Source organism: Rhipicephalus sanguineus, chromosome 11 (genome assembly GCF_013339695.2).
Source record: "Rhipicephalus sanguineus isolate Rsan-2018 chromosome 11, BIME_Rsan_1.4, whole genome shotgun sequence".
In the NCBI taxonomy this organism is placed as follows: domain Eukaryota; kingdom Metazoa; phylum Arthropoda; class Arachnida; order Ixodida; family Ixodidae; genus Rhipicephalus; species Rhipicephalus sanguineus.
The window spans coordinates 36036676-36063046 of record NC_051186.1 but is presented as its reverse complement, the minus strand read 5'-3'; the positions used below and the strand labels follow the sequence as shown (position 1 = coordinate 36063046).

At 46.5% G+C, this 26371-nt stretch overlaps 3 protein-coding genes across 9 annotated transcripts in view; 2 read left to right on the top strand and 1 right to left on the bottom strand.

The window, feature by feature from the left end:
* Positions 1-26371, top strand: part of LOC119373457 (protein numb) — a 114965-nt gene that overhangs the window by 83798 nt on the left and 4796 nt on the right. For 3 of the 4 annotated variants that reach the window (XM_037643487.2, XM_037643486.2, XM_037643485.2), the window contains exons 5-7: positions 3068-3319; positions 3685-3873; positions 9010-11200. In XM_037643487.2, the coding sequence (XP_037499415.1) occupies positions 3068-3319; positions 3685-3873; positions 9010-9431 (863 nt within the window). In that variant the 3' untranslated portion in view covers positions 9432-11200. Of the gene's footprint in view, positions 1-3067; positions 3320-3684; positions 3874-9009; positions 11201-26371 lie in introns of those variants that run through there. The other variant, XM_049410886.1, reaches the window with a different exon arrangement.
* On the bottom strand, positions 15076-17491 carry LOC119374720 (probable dimethyladenosine transferase). Its single transcript, XM_037644906.2, has 2 exons — positions 16957-17491; positions 15076-16223 (listed from the first exon to the last, which is right to left on the bottom strand). The coding sequence occupies exons 1-2, from the start codon at positions 17376-17378 to the stop codon at positions 15728-15730; spliced, it is 918 nt and encodes a 305-aa protein (XP_037500834.1). The 5' UTR covers positions 17379-17491; the 3' UTR covers positions 15076-15727.
* LOC119373503 (COA8 family protein CBG23705, mitochondrial) overlaps positions 17673-26371 on the top strand; it is a 25656-nt gene continuing 16957 nt past the window's right edge. The window contains exons 1-4 of one of the 4 annotated variants that reach the window (XM_037643550.2): positions 17674-17823; positions 19874-20116; positions 21262-21404; positions 24977-25372. In XM_037643550.2, the coding sequence (XP_037499478.1) occupies positions 17782-17823; positions 19874-20116; positions 21262-21404; positions 24977-25082 (534 nt within the window). In that variant the 5' untranslated portion in view covers positions 17674-17781 and the 3' untranslated portion in view covers positions 25083-25372. Of the gene's footprint in view, positions 17824-19873; positions 20117-21261; positions 21405-22771; positions 22986-24976; positions 25373-26371 lie in introns of those variants that run through there. The other 3 variants (XM_037643551.2, XM_049410895.1, XM_049410896.1) reach the window with 3 other exon arrangements.

The window sequence follows — 26371 nt, the reverse complement described above, 5'->3', positions numbered from 1 at the left end:
GGCTCGATTCGGCGCGCGATGTCGGAAACAGTAACGTTTCCACCATAATCGGATGTGCCGTAATTCAGGCTGTTGCCGTGCTTTCATGAGATCTTAGCCCGCAGCTATATTGCTTTTTTTTTTTTCGATAGCAATTGTATAGACACTCCGACGCGAATTTTATGCCTTCGCCATGATCTTCCTTATCAAGTTAAAATCGCGATTACATCACCCCGCGCATCGTATGCTCCATGCGCGAGTGAAAGCGCGCGAGCGCTGCCGACGAACGGGGCTTAAGCAGAGATGAAACGAGCCGACCGTCTCGTTCGCGCGATGGGCACATGGAGATAAGAGCCGGCGGGTTGGGGGGGGGGGGGGGGCTGCGTGAGTCCGACAGGAAGTGCGTACTTTGTACCAGCGGGCGTGGTCGCGTGTGCCGAGGTATCTTTAGTGGGGATCAGCAGACGGCTCATACCTTTGCAGGTGTTGTGCTGTAATTGCAAAACTTCCGTTGAAGCCATAGCAGTGGCGGATCCAGGGGGGGGGGGTAGCGGCGAACACCCCCGCCCCTTAAGCCAGCCCCCGCCCCCTCCCTTCAGTGCCTGTCGTCCACCTCCTTTGTCAGGCTGCCTGTTGAGTTTGCCCCCTTTTTCAGGTTGCTTTGCCTGCCACTGCCCAAAAGGGGTAAAGAGAATCTTGTCCCTGCTCTCTACCTCTCTCATCGCTCTACCTTTTCCTGCTTCCCTATGCACATTTACAATGAAGGCTTCTTCGCCATAATCCCCTCTGGGGGCTGTTGTAAATAAGCGTGACCCACCAAAATGCACTGCTGAGCGGGGGCTTCAGCCTTTGTACCCCCCCCCCCCCCCATTAGGTACCTGAATCCGCCCCTGAGCCATAGATAGGGCACTTCTCTCAGTGCAGCGGCTGCGTTTTCTGAAGGAGCGAGCTGCCAGCCTATATTCGTATAAAATTCCTCTTTGTTGCTATCGGATTTACTGTTTTGCTCTCGCGGTGAAACTATGACTCTTTTTTTCTAACGTGGGATGGTTTTCGATGTTTTGCGTTCGTGGAGAGCAAATGGTTTGGCTGGGCAACATGGTAGCAAAGGCGTTGCATTGCTCTGGGCAACGCGCGAGGATTTGACAACAACCCGCAGCAGCAGAACAAGCGCAATTCCACAATGCATTAAACCGGCATTTATTTCGTATATACATGTGACACTCGGCAAAGCATTTAACTGTGATTGCTGCACTTCAGGCTCAACAACATTGATTTTTTTTTCACGCAAAAAATAAAACGTTTTTTCATGTTGCCATATTAGTTGAGCATTCTTGTGGCATTTTCAGTTTAAGATTAATCCTTCAGTAACTATTCCTTGCATGAAAGGTCGAATTTCAGTTTAACGAAGTTTCAATATAACGAAGTGAGTTACCGCTTTTACAAACTTCGCTATATTGAGGTTTAACTGTTCTATGTAATATTCAAATGGGATTAAGTCGTTTTTATTTTCTAACGTGCGAATTAGAGAGTGACATCACCGAGTGATATGGTCTCTACCCTTCTTGACATAAAACAAAGTTCTGCTTCACTCAGGGAATTTTAGCAAAAACACTCAGGGAAAACCTGGAAAACTCAGGGAATTTAGAAAAGTCAACTCGGTAGACACCCTGTATACAGTTAAAAAGACTACAAATAACGGAAGCAGACACTAGCTACTGTTTCAGTTCTCTGGCCAATGTTTCAGTCATGTGACTGTCAAATCTAGCAGAGGATGGCTGATGACAAAAAGTTATCTTTGAACCAAAAGCTAACATATGCTACTTGAGTGTTATAAAACGTTTGCAATCAACTTGGTTGCATGACCTCCAAGAGTTTCCGGTGTAAATGAGCCTTAATAGTCCACTATAGTCGGGTACAAAGAAGGCAGGAGGGGTTTAAACACAGATTGAAAATGCAACATCAAACTTTTAATGTAATGACTGGTATGCGCCTGTGTGTATCAGTGCCTGTGTCGTTTTTTCCTTTCCTCCTATTGTGTTTTGTTGGTGCTGGCCATCATGACCATTTTCCTAATCTCCCAACCTGCTACCCTATGACACAAAGTGAAGATGCTAGAAACTAAAGTATACACATTACTCAGCCATAAATTTTTGCGTTTCAATCCGTGAGTACTGTACTGTGCAGTGCTCACGTATAACGACAGGTATGCCAAACTGGTTGAGGAAACCGTGTCATGTCACTATGAATCTGGCTGCTAAAGATAATGTTGGCTCTGAGGTAAGTGTTCATGTCAAAATTACGTTCATGTGACACGAACTAAAGACTGTGTAAATGAAAGCATGTGCATTATTTAGCCCTAAATTGTCACGTTTCAATCCACGAGGACTGTTGTACAGTGCTCGGCAATTGAAACACGATGGCAGTTGGAGCACGTGGCTGCTGGTGGTAAGTAAGGGTGGTGGTGAGTGTGAGTGCGTTCGTGATACAGGGTGACTGCGTCATTTAGTTCTATCTGTGGCTCTTGATGGCGCTGGTGGAGCGCTGCCTGCCGTGGCTTCAAGACACTGCGATCACGTGCCGCGTTGCACGAAGCAGTTGGAGCTGATGGAGTTGTGTTACGAAGGACTGCAGTGCTCCATCGAATCCACCAGTGACAGACTGAACGACTATTTACTGGATGCAGTCCCTGTACGTCACGAATGCTGTCGCCCTCGCTGTCATCCTCACCACCAGTAGCCACGCGATCAGAGTTTTGCGTTTATATCGCCGAGCGGTGTACTGTTGGCGTTAATTGAAACATGAATAGTGGCAAGCATTTGTGATGGTATAGTGCGCGCTGTTCAGTCATCACCATGGACAGGTGCACATATGCACAGTGCTGCCAAACTCTTTGCGCGCACCTGTCCATGGGTATGACTGGATAGCGCGCACTATACCATTGCAAATGCTTGGCGTGGTTCGCGTTTCATTTGACACCGATAGTACACACACTACAGCAATGGAAGAAGTCGCGAATATTGTACCTTCGAAACAAATGCCGAAGTTTGAGTTTGCATATGAGGAAGACGAATCGTCCATGATGCAGAAACCCCACCGGTGAAGGCAGTGGTGAACCCTTATGCGATCGAGCGGCCGCACGCGACAGTGACGCTGCTGCAGAGGCAGGGTTCCTTCCGGGGCCTGGGCAGCCTGAGCCAGGCGTCGCCCTTCAAGAGACAGCTGTCCCTGCGGTTGAACGAGCTGCCCTCGACACTGGAGCGACAGCGCGCCATGTCCCTCGACGCCGCCACCGACCTCTTCCAGCCACCCAGTGCACGGCACAATGGATTCAGCAACGGTAAGCTTCCCATAAACGTTGCCAACCTTTAGGCTCGAGCTGACGGGCAGTGCTCAATGCTTTGTTCGACCGGTGATCAGCTCTGCGTTAAATAAACCTTGTCTCTGTTTGGTGGAGGTGCGGGTTATCGATCCTTGTGCCTCTTCTTCATAATACGTGTATATGGTTCGTGACTACTTAATTACTGTTTTTCTAGTAATGGAAAAAAAATGAGGTTACTTGTTCATTGTTACTGCGGCGAGCTAATCCGCTCGTACATTGTTGAAGTTCTTAAGTGCAGTGCTGTGATCTTTTTGCTGGTGACGTGGCAACGACTGCTTCAGACACGTATGAATCATAGTGTTAACGATTGTCTCCGTGCGCAGTGCCCCCACCAATCCCCGAGTCCTCTCCGCTGAGCGAGAGGCCCGACAGCATCAGCGCCATGTGCCAGCAGGTGAGCCAGGGGCTCACCCTGCTCAGCGACTCAGCCAGGGACGACCCCTTCCGGGAAAAGGCTCCTCCACAACAGCCACAGCCACTGCCAGAGGCTGCCGTGGCACCCGTGCAAATGAGTAAGTGCCATCATTGTGGCCAAGTGGTCCGTCATAGTGCGTCGTAGTGGCCAACAGTCATAGTGGCCAAGAGTCTGGGAAAGAAGAGCCACTGTGTGCTTTGTATATTAGTACTTCATTACAGGGAATTCATAAATAGACTAAATGCAAGCTTAAAGGGCCCCTAAACCAACCAGAGGTCGACATTTAGTGTTCCTGTTGTGCACGGGTCTACAATGAACACGTAGCTGTGAGAATTTTTTGAAACAGTGTCGCAATAGTGGAGTTACACGCATTCAATGATACAAAAAAGGCCCTCGCACGTTTCGCTCTTTCCTTTGCTACGCTCCGTTCGTTGGCTTGTCTCTCCTTCTGGCCAAGTGCTCCTCCTCACCATGGAAGGAGGAAGAGCGGAGAGCGCACATTCCTGCGTATTATGTCTTTATTGCCCGCTCACTTGCGGTGCATTGAGTGAGTTACATAGTTGCTGCTTGGCAATTGTTACACGGTGCTAGGGTGGCTAGAAGGGGAGGTGTGATGACCGGGCGGCAAAAGTTGGCCGCCATTCGCGTGAATGCCGTGGGGCGGCGCTGTCGTCGGGGGCGCCGTCAGCGAACGTGGCCTTCCCCGTTCTCGGCAGGGATCCAGAATGCTTAAGTGGAAATGAATACGTTACCAAATTATATGAAACTTTAGCTGATAATGCAGTTTCTTAGTCAGCGCACAGCTTGTATTGCGCTACTGTTATCATGCGGTTTTGAAATACGGGGTACAGAGCCGAGTTTTGTTCCGACGGAAAGCAAGCAGGCCTCTTGGAAAGCCGTATTGATGCACTACTACTGGGAGAGCGGGGCTTAATTATGCTCCAATGCGCTCTGATCGTTTTATTCGTGCGCCTCATTACGTGCGAAAGCAGATAACTTGATTTACGCCAACCAAATCGGGATTAAACCATGGGTTTCTTTAAATATGAATATGCCGCTTTTCTTTAAATATGAATTAAACCATGGCATACATTGTAATACAACGTTCGGTAGTCTTTTCAAATAAATGCAACATGTTACTAGGTAAACAAACTTCATTGTGTACAACAGAATGCACTTGATCGTTTCCGTGGCTTGTCTCACATCAGGCAAGGCTTTATTCTTTTGACTTTTTTGTCACTCATTTTTCTGAGTTTTTGTCGTTCATTCCGCTGTTTGCGCCAATGCTTTGCGCAAACAGCGGAATTCTCTGGAAGCGGTTTGTCAGCCCTCGGAATGGCGCGAGTCATGGGCACGTTACCAGTAAAAAGTAAGTGTTACAGTTACAGTTACCTAAGCCAAAAAAGTAACTCTGTTACAATTACAGTTACAGCTAGAGTTTCCAAAAGTAACCTGTTACAGTTACTGTGAAAAAGTAACGTCATTACTTTTTCGTTGCTGTATAAAATAAGTAATAGATCACAAAACAAATGTTTTTATTTATTTAATAAAAACATACGAAGGCATGCGGGTAGTCAAAATTGCACGTGGTAAAACTCTAGACGAAGGAAACCGAAGAGGGGGGCAAACACAAGGAATCGTTGTGTACGCCTTATGTTGTGGCATCAGAAAACGCCCTAGAATACTGTAACTGGAAAACATGGTTGATGCACTGGGATGACAGCAGTATCCTAGGACGCTTATTAACGATACCCAGAAATGCATGCGAAGAGGAAGAGGGAGTGCGTCACGAGTGAAGACTGCGTCCATTCTGTGTATTCGCTATGTTCAAGGTGTATCAAACCCTGTTCGGAGAGCTCTGCATCCGCTGGGCATACAAACCGTTTTTAAGCCCCATTATACCTTGGGACATGTGTTCACACGAAAGCCGCTCAGAGCGGGTGGGGGGGGGAAGAAAACTTCTGAAATCGTGGTTAATTTGCCGCAACACATCGGCTTGCAACAACCTGAGGATGCAACATGCATAGTAGGCGAAACATCTCTGTCATTTTGTTAATAATTGTTGTGTCAAGTCGGAGTAAACCTTTTACAATCAGTTCCAAAGAGGTTTTTAAAAAATGCTTCGCTAGTGCACGGTATTGCTTGCTCTCGTCAGTTTCGCGCGCTGCTGCTTTTTCTCACTACACTGTGCAAAAAGTAACAGTGTTACAGTTACAAGTTTCTCTAAATTAAAAGTAACTAGTTACAGTCATAAGTTACTTAAAAAATAACTAGTTACCAGTAACGCGTTACTGCCCAATACTGTGCGTGCCCACTTCAAGAACAGTTCTTGGCAAGTCGGTGCACAGAAAAGGGACATTTTTCACACGCTGGCACGAAGCACCAACGCTGAGTTTTTTTCTTTGAGCTAGACGGCATCTTTGCCAGCACGCAGCACTCATGAATCAACAGCACACGCCAACAATTCGCAGCAAATTACACAATAACTACAAACCGCCGGCCAGGCGTTGACAGCCGGATTAGCCTCTCTCCGCGGAAACGCTGACGGCGCCCCAGATGGTAGCGCTATGTTGTGCCCTAGCGGCGATCATGCGAAAAAGGACCACCCTCTCCTATGGCTGGCCGCCGCGCTCAGCACACCTCCCCTTCTAGCCACCCTAACGGTGCATAGTTTGTACGCCAAGCAAATCCCGGCAAAGTTACATGCACTGGGGGGCTATTTGGTAAGCGTTTTGTCACAGAACGGAGGCGGTCCATTCTATCGGGCCGCACGCGATTGGTGGAGGCTAATTTGATGGTCAGGACGTGAGAGTAGGCAAGAACGGTCATAGAACGGTCTCCAGCTCCGTTCTATCGATAGAATAGATACAAAACGGTCTCTGGACGACTTGGGTTGGATCAAAATTCAATTATCCGGCCCCAGCACTTACGTTTCAATCCAATCCAAGTCGTCCGAAGACTGTTTTGTGTCAAGACCGTCAAACGAGCCTTTACCGATTGCGTGCGACCCGATAGAACGGACCGCCTCCGTTCTGTGACAGAACGCTTACAAAATAGCACCCCCTGGGGGATAATCACTGTCACTGTTGCCAGCAGTCTGCGCTTATGCACCAGGGTTGCCGACACAATACACAAGGCCGCTGACTCAACACTACTTGCAGACCAACAGGTTCTTTTTGCGGATGACATGAGCAGACGACAATATTGACGTCACGGCAAACACTGAGGCAGCTGAGGATTACCGAAAGGCCCGTAGAGGAGGAGGGATTGTTTCTTGGAATTTGTGGGGCACCCGCGGCTCGTAGCGCTGCCACATTTGGCATTGTTAATCATGATGGCATTCTGAACTCGATGCATGCATTTGCTTGAAAAGTTAAAAAATTATCGGAAGCAGTTTCAGTACCCTTTAAGGCGGGGAAACATTGCTCTTCAAACTTTTTTTTTTAATTTCTTGATAGATTTTGATTAAACTTGCTGAGCTTGTATGTATTTGTATTCCAATTTGAAATATGCATTTTTTTTTAATATAATGTGTAGTTCTTGAAGTACTTACTAAACACTTCATGTGCCTTTTGGGGAGCAAGGTTTTTTTTTCAAGGGACTGTCTACCGTCCTTTATTGTTTTTCTGTTTTGTGTTGCACTAGAAAGAATACCATCTTAAAGGGACACTAAAGGCAAATAACAATTTATGACAGAGTGAAAGCCCAATGTATGACAACTTCTGAAACGACAATATTATCAACAGCAGTGCCTTACTTACCGAGAAATTAAGCTAAATGTATCACATGATGAGCGCCACGAGTGGGACATTTTCGAAGTGATCCCGATGACGTATGGAAGTCGGCCTACAATAAATCACTAGTAATCAAACTAGCAGCAGTAAAAAAAGAACATTCCGAGCATCAAAAGACGTAATAAAATGCTGTTTGTTCGTTTCCGCTTGATTCATGGAAAACAAAACCTCCGTGGCGTTGCCATGGGGAACGGCGCGCGTGGTTCAAAGGTTCCGTTTTCGCCGAACTGTGCCTCGCCCGTCTCAGTGGTAGTTTCGGGATCGCGTACTGCCGTGCGTGTTTTGCGCGCTCGTGAAAGTCGCTCTGACAGAAAGTTCGACAAAATGCCGCATGCGTGTGATATTGCCGGATGCCCGAATGGTGCACAACGCCAGTGCTGCAGCAAGGAAACCGGTGTGTCTTTTCACTGGGTGCCGCGGAATGAACCCTTACGCTCGAAGTGGCTTAGTGTCATGCCATTGCGCCAGTGTCTAAACAGTCAAAACCTCTGTGTGTGTGCTCGCTGCCCTTTCGTACTGAGGATTACGAGACCAACCGCAACTTGGTGAAGGCTTTGAATGTGCCCATCCGAGCAAGTCTTTGCCGCAGCGCCGTTGTTGCTACTGCGGGTCCCGCTACTTCCGCTCGGCTGCTACTAGTGTCGGCGGCCGCGCAGTAAAAGCGGGCAACGTTGGGCACGGCACAGTGACGTATGAAAGTCGTATTTTCAGGCGGGAGATTTGAAGCGCGCTAACGCGATGCAGACCACTAAAAACGTGATTTTATTTCAAAATAAGCAGTTCCTTGGCACAAAAGCAGCAGCACGAGGTTTCTGGACCGCTATTTCAACAATCAACGTCGACTTAACATTTGCCTTTAGTGTCCCTTTAAGTGTCCAACCTTGCAGCGGTTTCTTTGGAAAGCGAGTAAAAATTTTAAAGCAGAGCTTTTCGATCTACATTCTGTCATCTCCAAATGGTGTAGGGATGCCCGTAACACTGGTTTCTGCACGCGATGACAATTGTTGTGTTGGTGAAAGTCGGAAACTAGAACGACGGGCAGTTTTTGCAGGCTTAATTAGGTTTTGTTTAATAATAAAACAACTACCTTAACGGTCGTTTAGAGCTCACAAACTGCGAAATAAAGCATTATTACCACATTCTTTTAAGCTTTTTTAGTCGGCCTCAAAAACCACCGCAGTCGACCCAAAAACTTGGTGTGTTTCAGCAACACTGGTACTCTGGCGTTGTGAAAGGAACTGTAGTGGTTCCACTCATGCCAAACGTGCTACTGAAACGAACATGAGACATTGACAGAAGAGGAGGTCCCTGCTGTTTTTCAGTTTAGTTTCTTAGGTTGTAACTGAGTAGAGTTACTGTGCCCTGCTGATACCTGATTGGTAAGATATCGGTGCACTACTATCTTTTTTCTCACGATTGCACGCAATGCATTTGTGCAGGCAACCCCTGGGCTGACTCCTCTCGCGCCGATGCCTGGCTGGCCTCCCTGCCCACCCAGTCCTCTTCTCCGGCTCCGCCCCCTGCCCGACAGAGCCCCGCCCCCATAGCGGCCCCGCCCCACATCCTGCCCCGTCGAGTCGGCGCTCCACAGCTGCGCAGCCAGTCGCTGAGCGCCGCCGACGGCCTCGTGTCCCCGACGCGTTCCACCTCGCTCTTCACCTCCCACTGGGCCAAGGAACCGCCGCAGACACCGCCCCTAGCCGGAAACGCCACGCCCCCGCTATCCGGAGACGCCACAAGCTCCGCCCTTCAGGACCCCTTCGACGCCGAGTGGGCGTCGCTTCCCGCCCAGAAAGGGCCGGTGGCAACCAATCCATTCGTGGCCCCCAATGCCGTGAAGGCCTTCGAGGTGCACCTCTAGTGGCGCAATTTTTCTTTTCTCGTGCGCAGGATTTTATAGTGCCGGTGCATTTCGAGGCCGCCGGCAGCTGAGGGCACCGTGCTTGAATGCCCGTGTCGGCAACAACGAGCAGTAGTCTCGGTCTCCGGGGGAAGCTTAGCGCCCCTAATTTAAGTCGAGCGGTATTGTCGCGACGCACGCGTTTCGAGCGAAATTTAAGGACGATAGTGCAACGTTGGTAGAGAAACCGTCTTCGTTCAAAAGAAACCGAAGGACGCGCTGCAACAAATATGCCTCGGAAAGTGTCTCGGAAGAGATAGCTTTTCAGTCGCGCTCCCTTTTTATTAGCTGTCCCTCCCATTTTTATTTTTCTCCCCCAATTTTTAGCAGCCCGCCATTTCGTTCCATCGCTGCATCACATTCATGTTGTTGGGTGTCTCAAGCGCACACATTCGACTACAAGCGCTCTTTTTTGTACATACGAGGCCGTGACGGCGTTATCCTCTCACAAGCCCGCCCGAGAGGGTCGTGAGGAAAGAAAGAATTCTATCACAACCTTTCGAGTACCTTGTTCCCTGGGCTGCGTTCCCACAGATGCTTAGCGTGCCCTCCCCTCCCAAGACCTGCCTGTGGCAAAGCTTACTGCGGTGCCAATCGTTTTTTTTTCGCGGTGCTCTGCCGCAACGTTGCATTCCACTCGATAGTGTTGCCGGGCGTCGGCCCTTTTAGTCGGCGGCGGTTGATGTCCTCCGCTGGCTTTCCCTCTCTGTCGATGAACTTGCATTTCCCGAAACGCCCTAAGAGAGGTCGGTGCATCCACTCGAAATACCTCCCTTTTTACCCTCGTATGCGTGAATGTGGGGAGTGAAGTGTATTTATGCCACCCTTTCTTTTCTCTCTCTCTTGTTCGTCTTCGTATATCGAGTTTTTTTTTTTCCTAGAGCTTATTACGGCTGAACCGAGCCCGACACGGCGAGGTCACCTCTCTATCACTTCATCGTACGCCACAAACGGTGGGTCGAAAACGACGAAATAAAAGGAATAGGCCGATGTTACAATTGCCGAAAGAAAGGTGCTTGTTTACCCCACCTCCTTCGCATTTTTTCGTTTTCACGGACGATTCACTCCAGGGTCTTCTCGTTTGCAAAGCTTCGACGTTTTTTTTTTTTTTTTTAAGTTCCATGTTGCCCTTGTATCGTGCTGTTCACCATTTGGGTTCTTTTTTCCGCGGTTTCTCAAGTGTCAAAACGAGAGTCGCTAGAATCGCCAGACGTCCTACGCCGTCGTTCGCGCCGCGTTAACCGCTGCATCTCGGGGTGTAATGTGCGTGTACGTTTCAGCTTTTAACTGTTTGTGCGTCGAACTGTTTTGGGGCTGTGCTTTCGTAGACTGTTAAGAGAAGTTTGCGCTGTTTCGAAGAACGAAGTAAGGTTGTACAAGGCCGGTTGACAATGTGTACAAAGGAAGGAAAGAAACTACTAGTTGTGTGTTTTCGATGTTCCGACGCTTTTTGTCTCTGCTTCGTCCTGCAATGAACTCTGGGCTGGAAAAGCATGCAAAAGACTGTCTATTATGAATTGCTGCGTCTTAGTTCTCAATGTCCCCACACGCATCTCTTCTATTTCTTGTTGTACGCGTCACTCTCGGCTCTGTGAAAGCGGTGCAACACGACAGCTGTGAAGCGCCTTATGGCTTTTTTGTTACCACGGTTTCCGTTCTTGCCGACTACATTCGTGTTGGTCTGTATCCACAAGTTATGTAATAAATGAGTATGACAGTGATCAAGTTAACTGGTTGATGTCTCGTTTTATTTCTTTGTATTGATAGTAAATGCTCAAACCGGTGGCAAGGCGCATTTGTTTAACGAAACAGGCTTTTGCAATTACCTTAGCCCGTTGATTAAAAGTGTGCATCTGATTTTGGCTGCAGCTATCGCAAATGGCGAGTTAGCTATGCAGAGAATTTTGGTACAGCGCAAACTGACTGTTTTACAGAGATACTAAAGGCAAATAAAATATTGGTCTACACTTAATGATTAGTGCTTGAAATGTGCCTATAATGAAAACCTGCCTTTTAGTAATCAATATATTAAAGTAAATGTAAGACACTACTTCACACTCCAGCAGGACATTGTAGTACACACCAGCCTGAAGATGTTGGGTCTCAGTACAATTCTGTCACTGCTACTCAGCCACTCGCAGAGAGATCATTGTAGTTGTGTAGTATAATCAGGATAAAAGGGTAGCTCTGCATTTCTGTTTTACTTTCGGAGAAACTATCGTTTTGATGTTAGCTCGTGTGGTGCGCAGATTCGCGTAGAAGTGACAATTTTCTCCAAATAACGGCGAATAATCTTGAAGGCTATGGTTATGCGTAATTCTCCATATTCAGTGGCAGTACTAGCTGGAAACTTATCGTAGTTGCCATGTTTAAGACACCATTTCAAACGACACAGGTGGTCAAAAAAGCTCGCCAACAATTACGATACTGCCTATTGCGAATTCCGAGCACAGCTTCGTGTTGGGGCTAGGCCAACTATGTTTAAAGTTGTTGCTTTCCGCAAAGTATTGACTACGCCATAAATCATAATTTTTGTGAAGTAAAGCAGCACACACTATGCCATTATTAGTCTTTCTGCAGATAAGCAAGGTACCCGCTACACATCTCTAAGGTGGTCTGCACACTTTGTTGATGCTGCATGTGGCTGATGACGATGAAGAATTACGGCTGAGCATTTTGCAGTGGGTGGTAAGCATTAAACCACACTTGTTGCACAATTAGCATTGTGTGATGATTGGTTGTTATTTAACTCTTCTGCCACGCTATATTACATAGGATAACGTGATTCCTTGCCTGACATGATGCCAGCACTAGACCAAAACTGGCATGGGAGGGTAAGAGAATTTGACGAATATGACTCTCGGGTCATGACATGAATAACATGAAAATCCTGTCGCGTACATTGTCAAACACTTTCCTCCAGACACGTGCGGCACATACCTGTTTACCACGGGCTGCGGTGCACGGGTATGTGCCATGGGTGATTGACAGTTTGTCTACCCAGGAACGGTGAGGACAGACATTAAATGCGAGAGCGTTAAGAAAAACCGACATCGGCAGCGTTGAACCTACGAATGGAAAGAATGAAAATTTGGATACCAGCAGGAATCATACTCAAACATTTCGCATGGCAATCGGGTATTCTGTCACAGAGCCACGCCAGGTCTATAAACTGGTTTGCAAAATACAGCCTATGCAGACGTAATGTCGGTGCAACGTCAATCGTGGTTGTGGTGCTGGCTATCTAATTTTACAAGGAAGCAATAACAATACATATGTACTCCTACGATACAGACGTCATATCAGATTAACGTCTGTGGTTCCAGTGTTGGCTTCACTTTTATAGCAGTCTAATGAACATTACATTTGTATTCCTATAATTCCGCAAGCTATATTGAAACATTGCTCGACCCCGGAGGAATACATTAACGAAAGTTACGTATGATATTCACATCATCGCACCGTAAAGTGCACTTAGTCCGCCAGAACGACGCAGTATCTTCATTTCTTACGAGGTTGGCGATGGCCTCATGCTGACTGAGGATGATGCCAGATTGATTGACAGCCACTTTGTAGACTAGGCTACGTAGGCCACATACGCCCAGGTAGTCTACGAATACGACAAGCGCCATCCACCGATGTTAGTCTACATAGCACTATCCAGGCCTGCCAGCCTCGAGGGCCTATGACTCACCAACACGAAGGGTGACTTCAGATTCCAACATGTCGCCGGCTCTATCAACAGACAATTTGTCGACGAAATGACCGAGGCATCCACGATTTCCAACAGCTCTACTATACGTCATACTTCACTACACATGGAACCCTCACCACAGCGATCACGACCGGATCCAATAACAAGGCATGACCAGCTGCTGGTGCTCACTGATCACAGTGATGATGACCTTGTTCAAGAATAGTTAGGAACCCCTTCCACACATGCACACGGGTTCGTTAAACCTGCGTGCGTTCTCCATCATAAGGGAGAAGTATGAATACTACATATCAGCTTACCGCTTCTGGTGTTGGTAATACCCACGTTGCCAATGTTATCTAACTGTAAACTGGTTATATAACAGATATGCGGCTCTTCAACATATATGTGTGTGTATAAAATTTATACAAGTCTTTAGTGTCATTTTGTAACGTTTCGCTCAGTAAAAAAGTTCCGCCACAGTCACCTTCCCACCACATGCTTCGCATAACATCGACTCCCACGGTACGTGGGATCTGCTGAAGTTTTTTTTGCAAGTTTATTTTTTCCTGTCTATCGGTTACGCCACCGACGGCGACGCCGCTCAGCGCAGGAACGGGTGCCTAAGATCTGTGCTCTAAAAGTTTTTTCGGCTGCGCACTTGCATTTCAGTAGTATTGTTAACACAGAGGGCTTTGATGGCTTTGCTTGATCGCAAAACTTGAACTGCGATTAAGAGAAAATGCCTTATCTATTTGATGTCATTGGCCTGCTTTCTGGCTGCACTTTTGAGTTTCAGGCAAGAACTATCAGCACCACGGATCATACAGTAAAGAAAAAAGATCTCTCTACCTCTGCAAGGTTCTGGAATGGCATTTTACAATGGACGTTTACATATTTGCTTTTGCTGCGTGTGTTTAAAAAGGGTGCACGTTAAAGAACCGCAGGTAGTCGAAATTTCTAGAGCCCTCCACTACGGCGTCTCTCATAATCACATCGTGGCTTTGGGACATAATACCCCAGCAATTATTACAATTATTGTGCTTTTGGTGTTCCATTGAGTTGGTGCACTGCACTTAAGTGCAGCAAAGAAACATGTAGCTGAAGGTTAATATACTGGAAAGCCAGCAGTTGCGCAAAAAAAATTCAGCAGCCTTTCCCCTATCAGGAAAATGGGGGCAAGTGAAGCTAGGCATGTGCGTGCCTGGCCTACATTTTTCTTTCTATTGCAATGCACAATGCTCCCTCCTAACTGTATCCTTCCTGCATGCCAGAAATTGGACATACATCCACGTGCTTAGTAGAGCAACACTTCAGTTGCTACAGGCAACAAGTCATGCATTCATATCCATGCAACAATGAAATAAGGCAACATGAAGTGATAAGTCACCTCAATAAAAGATCAGATTGCCATATCAGAAATGGCTGACCTCTGACAAGCCAGCACTATGATCGCCAGCGCTGGGCTTTTCGCGTATGACACCATCACTGAAATCTGCAAGCCGTCACAAGCTTTGCTTGAATAATGCAACCAATTGAACACAATTGCTAAGTGCAGTGCCTAGCGACTGAAACTTCGTATACAAGACACCATAGTGGCCAGCACTTTCTGTGCCACGAGAATGTTATGGATGACCGCGGAGAGACCAAATTCAGTTGCAATGCCTTAAAAAGGCTAGTGCTGTCGTACGCTATGTTGCGTCAGTTTGGTGTGTTCTCCCGGTGGTGTTGAAAAAAAACCACCGGAAGCCATCTGCCCCAAGTGTCACAGTTTCAACCACCGAGTACAATACCATAAATCATGCACCCGAACGAAAGACCGTAGCCACCAGCCATACAGCTGATGGCGTGAAGTGGCCCTTAGCAGTTTTCTTGCGCCATTGCCAGCGAAATGTGTCTGGTGCTTCAACAAAACAAGCCTTTCTTTTATTAAAGTAAAAAAAAAGACTCCTATACACGTTGGAGCAGAAATCTGACATTATTTGTGAGATGCTTTTCATTTCAGCATTGAGGGATTATTGCAGGACATATCAAGTTTTCAGAGAGAGGATTACAGCTTCTACAATTAAAGCACCATCTGGAGAAGCAAAGGCTTATAAAGGCAAAGGCTTATAAGTGGCATTTTATTACAGAATATACTTAAATAAGTGCAATATGAACAATGATTTGTTTTGAACTACTGCCGTCACTGAGACACTTCGCACTGCAATCGTGCCCGAATGCCGCCATCACAGCACAAATCCAAGCCTGTGACGGTGAGCTTATTCTTCATAGAATCAAGCAGCCGCAACAATTGTGGCCCATTGACACAGCTTGCGACTTAACGCCAGCCCACCTAGAATGCAGTCCCTGGTACAACTATTAGCTTGAGACGTGTTGGTGAGCTATGTTAGTCATGATAGTTTATAACAGCCTGCATCAGAAACAGTGCCGACACATAAACAAAAAAATAGACAAACGTAAGTGTTGCGTGTCCTCGTTTCTGATGCACACAGTTATAAGCTATCATAACTATTACGTTCCTCCCGAGTTCATATATGGCACAGTCTTTCTCAACGCTGCCTCAGGAGAAGTGTATGCCATTTGTGTTGAACAAGTGCAGAAGCGCCATGAAGTCGTCAGTGTCCATCGTTCGGGCGCGCTTGTCGGAGTAACCACCCTGCGACAAGATTTCGTCCACTTTTTCCTTCATGTTGAATTCGCCGGGCAGTTCTTCGTTGGCCACCGAGCAGTGGACCCTGTAGTTCTTTTCCAGCATGGCCAGCACGGACGTCTGCTTGAAGGCGGCGCTCAGGGTCTTGTTCTTCCGTACGAAGCAGATGCGGAGCAGCCCGTCCCACTCGACGAAGTTGATGGCCGGTGGCGGATTGCGCGGCTCAAGCCGCACGACGCTCGACTCGACCTTGGGCGGTGGCCGGAAGTTGTTCTTGCCCACCTTCATGAGAATGTCGACACGTGCCAACAGTTGCGTGTTGACCGACAGCCGGCAGTACAATTTGTCGCCTGGTTTGGCCACGAGCCTCTGGGCGAACTCTCGCTGGAACATCAGAGTAGCACACCTGAAAAAATGAGTGCATATGAGAGGAGCTCGCATGATTCAAACACTTCATAGATACAGCATTTATCAGGTAAGCTTGTCACAGTATTAAGCCCTTACTTAGGGCAGAGAATAAGTGAAACACAAGTAGCAATAGCTTTTCATCTGCAGAGATCTTTGTTAGCTTAATGACGTTGGGTCTGATGCCTAACAAACGGCCTTGCACGGGTGTGTAGTACTGCATTACACACTTTGCAAAACATCCTGAAGCCCAGCAAGCCAAAAGTGCGGCGGAATCCTTAACTTCCTAAGGCCCAGATCAAATAATACTCAAGAATTCAGTCTTGCTGATATGACATACTGTAAGTAAAGCGCAAAGAACACTAAGCAGATGTATGTGCATTATTTATACTTGCAATGACAGAAAGTTTACTTAGTCAGTGAAGGTTCATCATAAAAGAAGGCAAGGCAGAGAGAAACGAACACGAGAACAAGAAAACACAAACGCCGAATAGGCGCACAAAAGCTTATCTGCGCATGCGCAGGCATAGTAATCACGCTTTCGCCCAGCTTCGAATGTCATTTTTGAAATTGGCGCATGTGTCGCGGTCTCCCTCCGTCCGTAAGTTATTTGCGCTTTACTTGCAGTAATACACATAGTGACTTAATCAGAGCAGTAACTGAAGAAATCGCGTGCTGCCGCAAACGTGCGCAACTATGACAGCAAGGGAACGTTCACGTTCCGTCCACACTACCTGAAGAAGGGCCGGTGCAGCAGCAATTTAAAGACGAACGGCGAGGAAATCTGGTACGGCAGATTGGCGACGCAGATGTCGAAGAAAGGCAGCTCCGACTTGAGCACGTCGCCCACTATGATGTGCAGTTTGCTGTGCAGGTGCGTACCCTGTACGCGCTTCTGCAGTTCGGCGACCAAGCGAGTGTCCACTTCGCAGGCGATCACTTTCTTGGCCTTCTCGAGCAACTTGACGGTCATGTTTCCCGTACCGGGGCCGACTTCGAGGACGACGTCGGTGGGACGGATGGCCGACTTCTCGATCATGCCGTTGATGACCAGCGGGTTCTTGAGGATGTGTTGGCCCAGCTCGGTGCGGAACGCGATGTTCTGACGCTGCACCACCTCGTGCTGGCGCGTACGTTCGGTTTTCACCTTCGGCATGGTGCCTGATGGACTACTGAATATCCCAGCAAGACAAGACTAAGTTACAGTGGCGTACACATTCGCTGAGAATCCACACTTCGAACACGTGTTCACAGCTGACATACGCGATGAAAGCATGGGCGCAGACATTGCAGCGGTAATCAGCAGCAATAGACAGCCGAAGTTTAGCAATCTAATTTGTTAGATTATTAGATTAGATGTTGTTAACACAAAATGTTAGATGCAATTGTGTTTAATAACGAATTTGTAAGTTCTTTTTTTAACTGTAATAAAAATAATTTTACGATGCGAAACGACCAGTTGGATGTAACTGCATTCGTTAAAACACAAAATGGCCGCGCCCAGCAACTCCGTACACCGCAATATGTGATTCGAAAGCTTTTCAGTGCAACTGCTCAACATGAAGGGTATAAAAAAGACCCTGCAGCTTCTATCGAAGAACGTAAGACGTTTTTGCATCTCATGTTCTGCTGTCTTTAAGCGCTTTGCATTCACTTTTTGGTAGCGCGTGATGTGATGCTGTTTAGGTCCGTCCCCGAAAAGTTCTCGACTCGCGGTAGTATCGATGGGATCTTTAACCTGCGGTAATCTTTAAACAAGTAAACTAACATTTCGTGTCGTTTACGAAAGGTTCATCAACCTCTCAATTCTGTCACTTTTTGTTGGAGGGGTTTTTGGCTATGTTTTCACGTCCGTTCGCATGAACGCAAACGAGTTGCTGTGGCATGAAAAGTTTCGCATCAGTGCGGGTCACTGTAGCTCAGAGCTGCAGCTTAATCACAACTGGCACTAGAATGTCCTTTGAGTCGGAACAACAAGCATGCTGTATGAGCGCATGTGTACTTTGTGTTATCGCAGAAAAAAAAAAAAACGTGTGCTCTAGAAAAACTGCGCCTTGTGCATGGTAACTCCCATGCGCTGCTCTTTGGGCCGCTTCGTTCACGCTTTCCTCTCATGTACAGCACTGTATTTTATGCACATAATACTTCCATTTATTCATGAGGTTGCTGACTTTCAGTCGAACCGATCTATGATGGTTTCGCAGCTCGAATTTGACGGGTCAAAGCGTCCGCTATCCAGCCAGTTAACGGTCAAACACTTATGAACATTTAAACAAAACTAACTTTAATTACTAACACGCGTACTTGGGCTAGTTGGTGCATGGTCTGACAAAAATTTGGAGGCATTTCTTGTCCTTGTTCCTTTGTGCCTCCAAATTTTTGTCAGATAACTTTAATTAGCAGGAATTGGGGTTACATTTCATTTAAAACATCCACAAGCACTCAGTAAGACCCCTTGAAAAAGCGGTGCTGTTGCTCGGGCTGGTGGGGTGAGACTGCCGCAACCTTACGTTTCTTCTTTCGTAGGCTGTGGTTTCTCTCTCCATGAGCCGACAAAGACGACGCCGAACTGCACTCTGAAGGTCGCACGTGTCGCCCGTTTAAAGTGGGTAACAAAGGAAGAAGGGTTCGAAGATAAGAAGGGACCCCCCAGTCGGAACATATGTGGGGAAAGGACGCTCCTTCGGCGGCACTTCAAAGACAAACACAGCACATGGCCGCTCGCTTCAAGAGGGGACAGAACACGATCTTTCCTCGTGTAACGCGAGAGATACTGGGATCGAAAACCAGCACCTCCACCAAAACTAAAGTTGTTGATTTGCGCGTGCAGATTAGAGATGGCGAGCATCAAGCAGCCAACGCACTACCACCAACACCGTAACAACTTGACTTGCGTTTTCTTCCTCACTGCAATCGCCTTTTGGTGTTGCTAACTCCGCGCTATGAAATTCATGCGTTTACCATATCGTGTACAGAGGAAGAGCTATCGAATTGATCATTTTAACATGTTCGATAGTGTTCAACGATTCGACAGGACAACTGCAATGGTTGTAGTGTCGAATCCTTTCTTCCTTTTGTGCTTGTCTCCGTGCGCTGTTTCACACGTTAAAGGAGCACTAAAGTGAAACACTGAATAGGCTTGGATTGATAAATTATACTCTGAAAACTCAGTTGTCGTTAATTTCACCATGATGTGTTCATTATTAGAGGAGGAAATCAAGGTCAAGGTTTCATTTGTAAATTTCACACTGAAAGCACCATGCGTGACATTGCGGATTTCAAGGAGTATTTTTCATATATTGGTGACATTGACAAAATGAAATTTTGCGAACCTTTGTATGTTATGTCTGTGGTCCCCCTCAAAGGACAATGTTCTTCATTTTTACCGATTAAGAACTATGTATGACCTACTAGACACCGTCAAAATCTATGATGTCATGTTGTTATGAGCAGTTATTGCAAGAGCGTCGCCACCCGCATTTTCTTTTCGATTTTTTTCTCGCTTGCTAAGCATGCGGTAAGAGTGGTGTTTTCACTTTTGTGAAATTGTAATTTACTAATACGCAAAAAATTGTTTTTTTCTTTTGTTCCTTTGAAATGAACTGTCACCAACTCGCCCAACTTTACTGAACTATCAAATTGTACTTTTAGAGCAAAACTGGTGCTGTGAAGGTGAGCAAGGCCAAGGACACTGTTCGGCCCGAAGACGTGGAGAGACTGTCGACCGTGGCGACGGTCGTGTCACCTCCGCACCCGGTGTCCAACCTGCGACGTGTTGTTCTGCCGGCCTTGCCAAACGAGTCGCCCGCTGAGCTGCGGTTCAGGGAGCAGTATGGCGCTGTACAGATGTGGAATCAGGACTACTGGGCCAAGCACAACGCCGAGTTTCAGCGGGTACTGTCATGCTGCACATTTTTGTTACTTTTAAAATGGAACGATAGCATGTGCTGGACATTGCCACTGTAATTCATAATGTATTGCGCAAAGGTTTCCCACACACGTATGCCTCCAGCAGGGGGCATGGGGAGGCTGCCCTCCCACCCCACCCCCAGAGCAAACATTGTTAAAACATAAAATGCATAAATTCCCCCCCTTCCTGCCCTCCCCCAGTGGTGCCGCTGATGTGCCCACAGTATTTACCTGCAACTGATGTGAGAACAGCGGTGGCGCCAGGATTATTTTACTGGTAGGGGGCAGGCTGCTCCCACAGCAGTTGTATTTTACTACTGTGGGAAACCCATCAGTTTTTAGTGCCGTGTAATCCTATTTTTATTGATGTCCTGTAACCAAGCCTAAACAAAATTAACTTGAGGGTAGAAAAACTTTTTGTTGTAGCATTTTTGGCATCATGTTGCCTAATGCACCGATAAGATGAGCTATCATTGCTTTGTTGCAGAAGGAAATTGCTCCTCATGTTTACTGTGTTGGATGATGCGTCGCAGGGATGCCTATCCCTGAAAGTGATTACCTCAGAATGAGCAGCAGAAATAAAGGCTAAGGTTTCAAGCGATCCCCATTACTAAAGAAATTCAGTTGTTTGTCTGCAACAGCCCTACATGGGCAGGGAACCATTGGAGGCGGCAACGAGCACAGTATGCAGCAGCACGCCCTCCACGCACCCACAATTTTTCAGCAACAGGACTGCGGGCTGTGTTTTGCGCTCTAGTGTGTTTTCACACACCAACAAAAGCACACTTTCAAGACAACTCAAACACAAGAAGCCGCTCAACATCTACGACAGCAGCAATCGGGTTCTTCAACATGAGCAGCATTTATATAGGGGAGAGAGTAGAGTGTCATAGGTGGCACCGAGGACCATGCAAACAGCTTGCGCGTGTGCCGCTCTGCACCACCAGTTGATATGCCTTTGTTGGCACATGCTATTCCAGTGACATTATCTTGTTGCCCGTGCACACTCATACTGACGGGAGTTACACCTCCTAGATGTTTCTTGCTCCGTGCTCTAGGCCATCGTGCTCTAGGCCAAGGAGTGCTGTACAAACGCCAATATTCCTGTTTGTTTTCTTTATTGTGCGCAGAAGAAGGAGGAGTTTTCTCAACGCAAGCTGGCCGAGTACAAGGCGCAAGGCAGCCCTAGAGACAGCGTCCCCATTGAGGACATGGCTTCCTTCTACAAGGCCTTCCTGAACGACAACCACCAAAAGCACATGCAGTACAACTGGTGAGTAGAGCTTCACCAGCAGAGATAAACCTGGAATTCAGGCAGAGGGAACAGGTGGACTTAATATTTGTGGTGCAATTGAGAACAAGGAAGAAAAACAAAAGAAGACAGGATAGGGCACCAGACTTTCAACTAGTTCATTTTCTGCACATCACCTAAGTGTATATGTTTTCAGAAATGTGCACAAACATGTGTGACAGAAACGCATGTAATAGGAAGAAGCAGGGAAATATTGGCATGTGAAGTGCTTGAAGTGTATCGCATACAGAAGAAGGGGGATGCATGCGTCAGTGTCCCTTCGGTCTCTCTGTACAAGAGTGAATACCTATTTTTAGATAGTGCTTCATGATAGTTTGCATGTGCTGCCCTTCCATTTGTGTGTATTAAAGACGATAGTCTTTCTTGGGATACTTCAATGCAGAAATTTTGGTCTGTCTGTCTGTCTGTCACATGATTCAGCCACGCGGCCAAAGTTTAAGCACTTGCTGAATGCCAGCCATCTTGAACTGGTAGCGGCGTTCATACTTGTGAACATTGTTGATCAAAAAGCAAATATTATGCATATCTGAGGTGCAACATCGATACGTAAGTATTAGGTGGTGTGGTCCTTTACTAGAAAATATATAGATATGTAATTCTAAAGACCCTAGTGTTTCTTAGGCTGCGCTGAAAATGCAACGCTATGAGCCAGATGCGGCGATTCAACTTAGAGGAGGAGGACTCAAGTAGTACAGAAGACCATCGTCTTTCAACGATATTTGCAGCGAAACACGCAGATACGCGGTCAATTATATATATTTGGGTGATGTTCGGAAAATAAACTAGTAGTTGAATGTCTGGCACCCTATCCTGTATTCTCTTGTTTTTCTTCGATGTTCTCTGTTGCGCCACAAATATTTCGTTGTGCTATGCACAAACTCGCCATACGTTACACTCTGATAGAATAAGTGGACGTGAGTACTCAGCTTCATTCTCGAAAGGGGCGACGCTTTTAATAAGTGCACACCAAGTACCAGTGTTTATTAGGTATACATGTTGACTCCATCTTTGCGCGCGATTCAGCATATGCTGTGTCCAGGTGTATGTTAACTACTTTGAACTACCACAAGGGTTAAAATCATGATCATGGACATTAGTCATTGGCATGGAAATGGGAAATGCGCCCCCAGGCGTCAACGTGGGTGCATCCACATCAAGCGGTGGTGTAGCTGCCAAACACCAACAGACATTATGCTAACTCTCATACATCAATGTACAATAAACCATCAACTATACTTCTGTGAATACACGGTTCGTTTTCATGTTATACTAATTTCTATGACAGACGGATGAACCATGTTTTTTTTTTTAACTTTTGCTACTTTCAGATGTACAACTTTCTTCCTTTTGTGAACCCTCTACCTTGCTGGCTGCACGGAACTAATTTGCCATGTACTTCATTCATTGGCTATTAACTTTACACTTTGCATCACTCGATAAACAAAAGGCAAATAAAAGACAACTAGGGCCATACATTGCTATTCTATATATTGTGTTTCCATTGCTTCTCAAGCTTCATTGTTAGTATGAAATGTTTCATTAAGTTCATTGTGGTTTTGTGTTCCAAATAAATCATGGTTAGAAATGCTTTTATTTAAACTCGCTTGACTGGGTGGAGGCCTTCAGTGTCCCACCTTTTCCCTTTTATTGCACATTAGGCTTGGCCCTATGTGGTGCAGCAGAGGCAAGTTTAATTTTCAGGCCGTCGCTGGCTTGTTCACGTGTCAGAGTTCTCACTCGTCATATCTAGTCATGTGACTGATACTGATGATTGACAGCTGTTGTGTCAATTGCACCCTGGAAGAGGCAGAAAGAGGTGATTCAGCGATAAGTGTTCAGCTGAACATTTGCACATGGATAAGTTCAGCTGTGAGTTCACCGATGAGCATAAGTTCAGCAATGAGTGATCTGTGGTGAGGTTATATAGGAGGCGAATAAGTCATTCATGGGTGGGTAGTCTGCTTAGGTGAATCATGGGAACATTCCTTTATGGCATGTAAGTCAGAAGGCTAATGAGCTTGCACCTAGACAGCCTCTTACGGTTTATGAGCGGGTCTACTGTGTTCGTCATAGTGTGGCTAGGCTCTTTGAGTGCTGGGTGCCTAAAAGGAGATGTCTCGAGAGAGAGAGCTGGTTTATCGCGTTGTTGCCCGGCATGCCAGTACAGCCTGAAAGCCACACTGTGCCGCAAGTGTGGCTTTAAAGGGGCCCTCTAACACTCTTCAACCCCCCATTTTTTACTCGTGGATTGCGTAGACTGAAGTACGGACGAACTAGTGCAGCATGAACGGCAGCGATAGCGGCAGGCAGTACGAAGTTATTCAATTTAGAAAATTCAAAATACAAGAAAAAAATGCCTGCCCTCAACTCGATTTTCGCGGGGTCACGTGACCACATTTCACTCTCTTCTGTGACGTCGGATGGCGCTCCAATGAAATGGGCTGAAAGCTCTTACGTAGGGGAAGCTCGCACACCATTGTTGCTTCTCCTTTCCAACGTATTGTTGACGTCGCTGCCATAGTAACAAACATAGTTCCTCCTGACTTGTCAGAACTTGAGCGGGCGCTACTGCTGCGTAGCGAGGCTGGGGAGGCTTTGTCTGCTGTTCCTTACAGCGACATTCCATGTCATTCCCTCTTCTCATTCTGAGAAGGGAATTTGTGGAGCGGCATGGGCGGTTAAACACGGTCGCCCTACGCGGGTTGTTCGGTGAGCAGCCCGACAAGTTACAAGTGTGCAGCGACAACAATTCAACGAAGAGGATTACTTGCACCGTTTCAACAACAATCTGAGCCTACCGCACATGCGGAAAGAGGCAGCTCGCAAACGTACAGACGCAAAAAGAAGGAAGAGGGGCAAGCGTTTCATATGGACATCCGACCGGCGCAGGCAAAAAAAAAAAAAAGAAAGCCAGAGCAACCAGAGGCGAAATGGCAACCGGCGCCTCTGTCGTACTTTGTGGTTGTAGTGATATTTTTTGTTGCGACGGCGGCTATTTGGAGTTCATTGAAAAAGCACAGAAAAGAAAAACGAAACACAATAGTAATCTCAACTTTGATGCAAACGCCGTTATTACTTCTAACGTTACATTTATCCAATCATAGGCCAGCGCCCATCTTCGTCATTTCCGCCCACAATAGTTCTGGCAAGCGCCACTACGCGCTGATGCGGTCAGCAGCGATGTAGCGACTTCAACGCGTGATTAAAATACTAAATAATTTGATATCGGTGCTTAAACTTATGCTAAAATTATCCCCAGCCATCAGTCTACGCAACCCGCAAGTAAAAAATGGGGGGTTGAATAGTGTTGGAGGGCCCCTTTAAGTGAAGTAGGAGTGCATACATTTCATGTGTTAAATGGCTATACATTAAATGTAAGGGGTTTTGTGTGGATATGCATGAATCACAAGTGAATTTATTTCATGTGGAAATTATTAGTATATTATTGTTGGTTACATATATTGGCAGTTGTGTTACCTTCAAATCAGGCGAATCTGCTTAGCCTTAACGACATTGCCCCTTGACGTTTGCAGGGCCTGGTACAGAAAAAATATTGGTCTCTTGCTGCCAGCACTGCTTGCAAGCTGGGCATACTTCTACAGAGAAGTGCTTCCAAGTGTGATGGGAAGGGTGAAGTGAGCCAGCGTCATAGGATGTTGTAGTTGTACGCCACAATTGCATTTCTTCTTTAGTGGAAGATGTACATATATTAATAAAGTTTGAGCAGCTGAAGTAGTGAAGCATCAACTCCGCATGTGCACATTTATGTGCACATATTTATAAGGGGCACTGGCACCAATTTTCAAAGCTCAGTTTACTCTGTCATACAAATCTTGTGAATACAGAGATGGCTCTCAGCAAGTGTGAAGCTCAGTAAATGCTGATAAGATATTTTATTTTGACATTAAAGTCAATTTTCTCATGGCGCACCTATTGGCATTGACACTGTCATTACATCAGGCTACAGTTATCAATTCTGGTGAGTTCACGCTCGACCATGGCTAGTTGCGACGATGTCAGGTACCAAAACATTCAATATGGCTGCTTTTGCGTCACCAGCGGAGCCATGGAGCGGAGCGGCCGTGGAAACATCACAATATCTTGAGCGAGCATGTGTGACGAGAAGCTCATACCACGCTGTGATGTCCTGGTACAGTAGGAACCGAAACTAGCTTTGTCATATTGTCATTAATTTTTCAGGGTGCGCTCTCGTTTAGCCGAACGTTTTCTGGGCTCTTGAGGTATTGGCCTTTTATTTGACACGCAAAATCAAGAACTGAAAATTTTCGTGTCGGCATCCCTTTAACCAGGCTGGTATGCTCATTTTCTGTGGTCCTGCTGTGTGCTTCTGTGAACTTTTACACTCTTATGTTCGCGCGCACTCTTGTGCACAGGCCATGTCGTGCTCTACGCTGTAGAGTTTCCTACGAAAATTCCTATCGAGAACTGTGGCACTGTGATTGTTTGGCTGCCTTGGGAATGATCATTATCACGACACTGTTCATTTTTCACGCTTACAGTATCCGCCGTTGTTGTAGCACTGCATCTTTGGTTCTTCATGGCACTATATGTTCAAGCGGTCATAATTCTGTTAACGTCGCAAGGCAATAAGTATCTACGCACAAATTAATGTTGCAGTTGTAAGACAATGTTTTTGTTTAAGAGGATCGGTTTGAAAAGTCACATGGTTGTTTAGAGCCAGAGTTACAAAGTTTTGGATAATCTATGTACTGCTCACACTGGAGAAAAGAAAAACAAGGCGACAACTGTGTGCAACACAACTGAAGCCCGAATGCATCAGCCTATGCAGTATAACTGCAACATTATACATACTGCAAATGCAGGCAAAGCTACGGCACTCCCGCCAAACAAACATTCCCAACCAGTACACTTTCTCAGAGGTCAAGTGTCGGACTGATAATACTAGA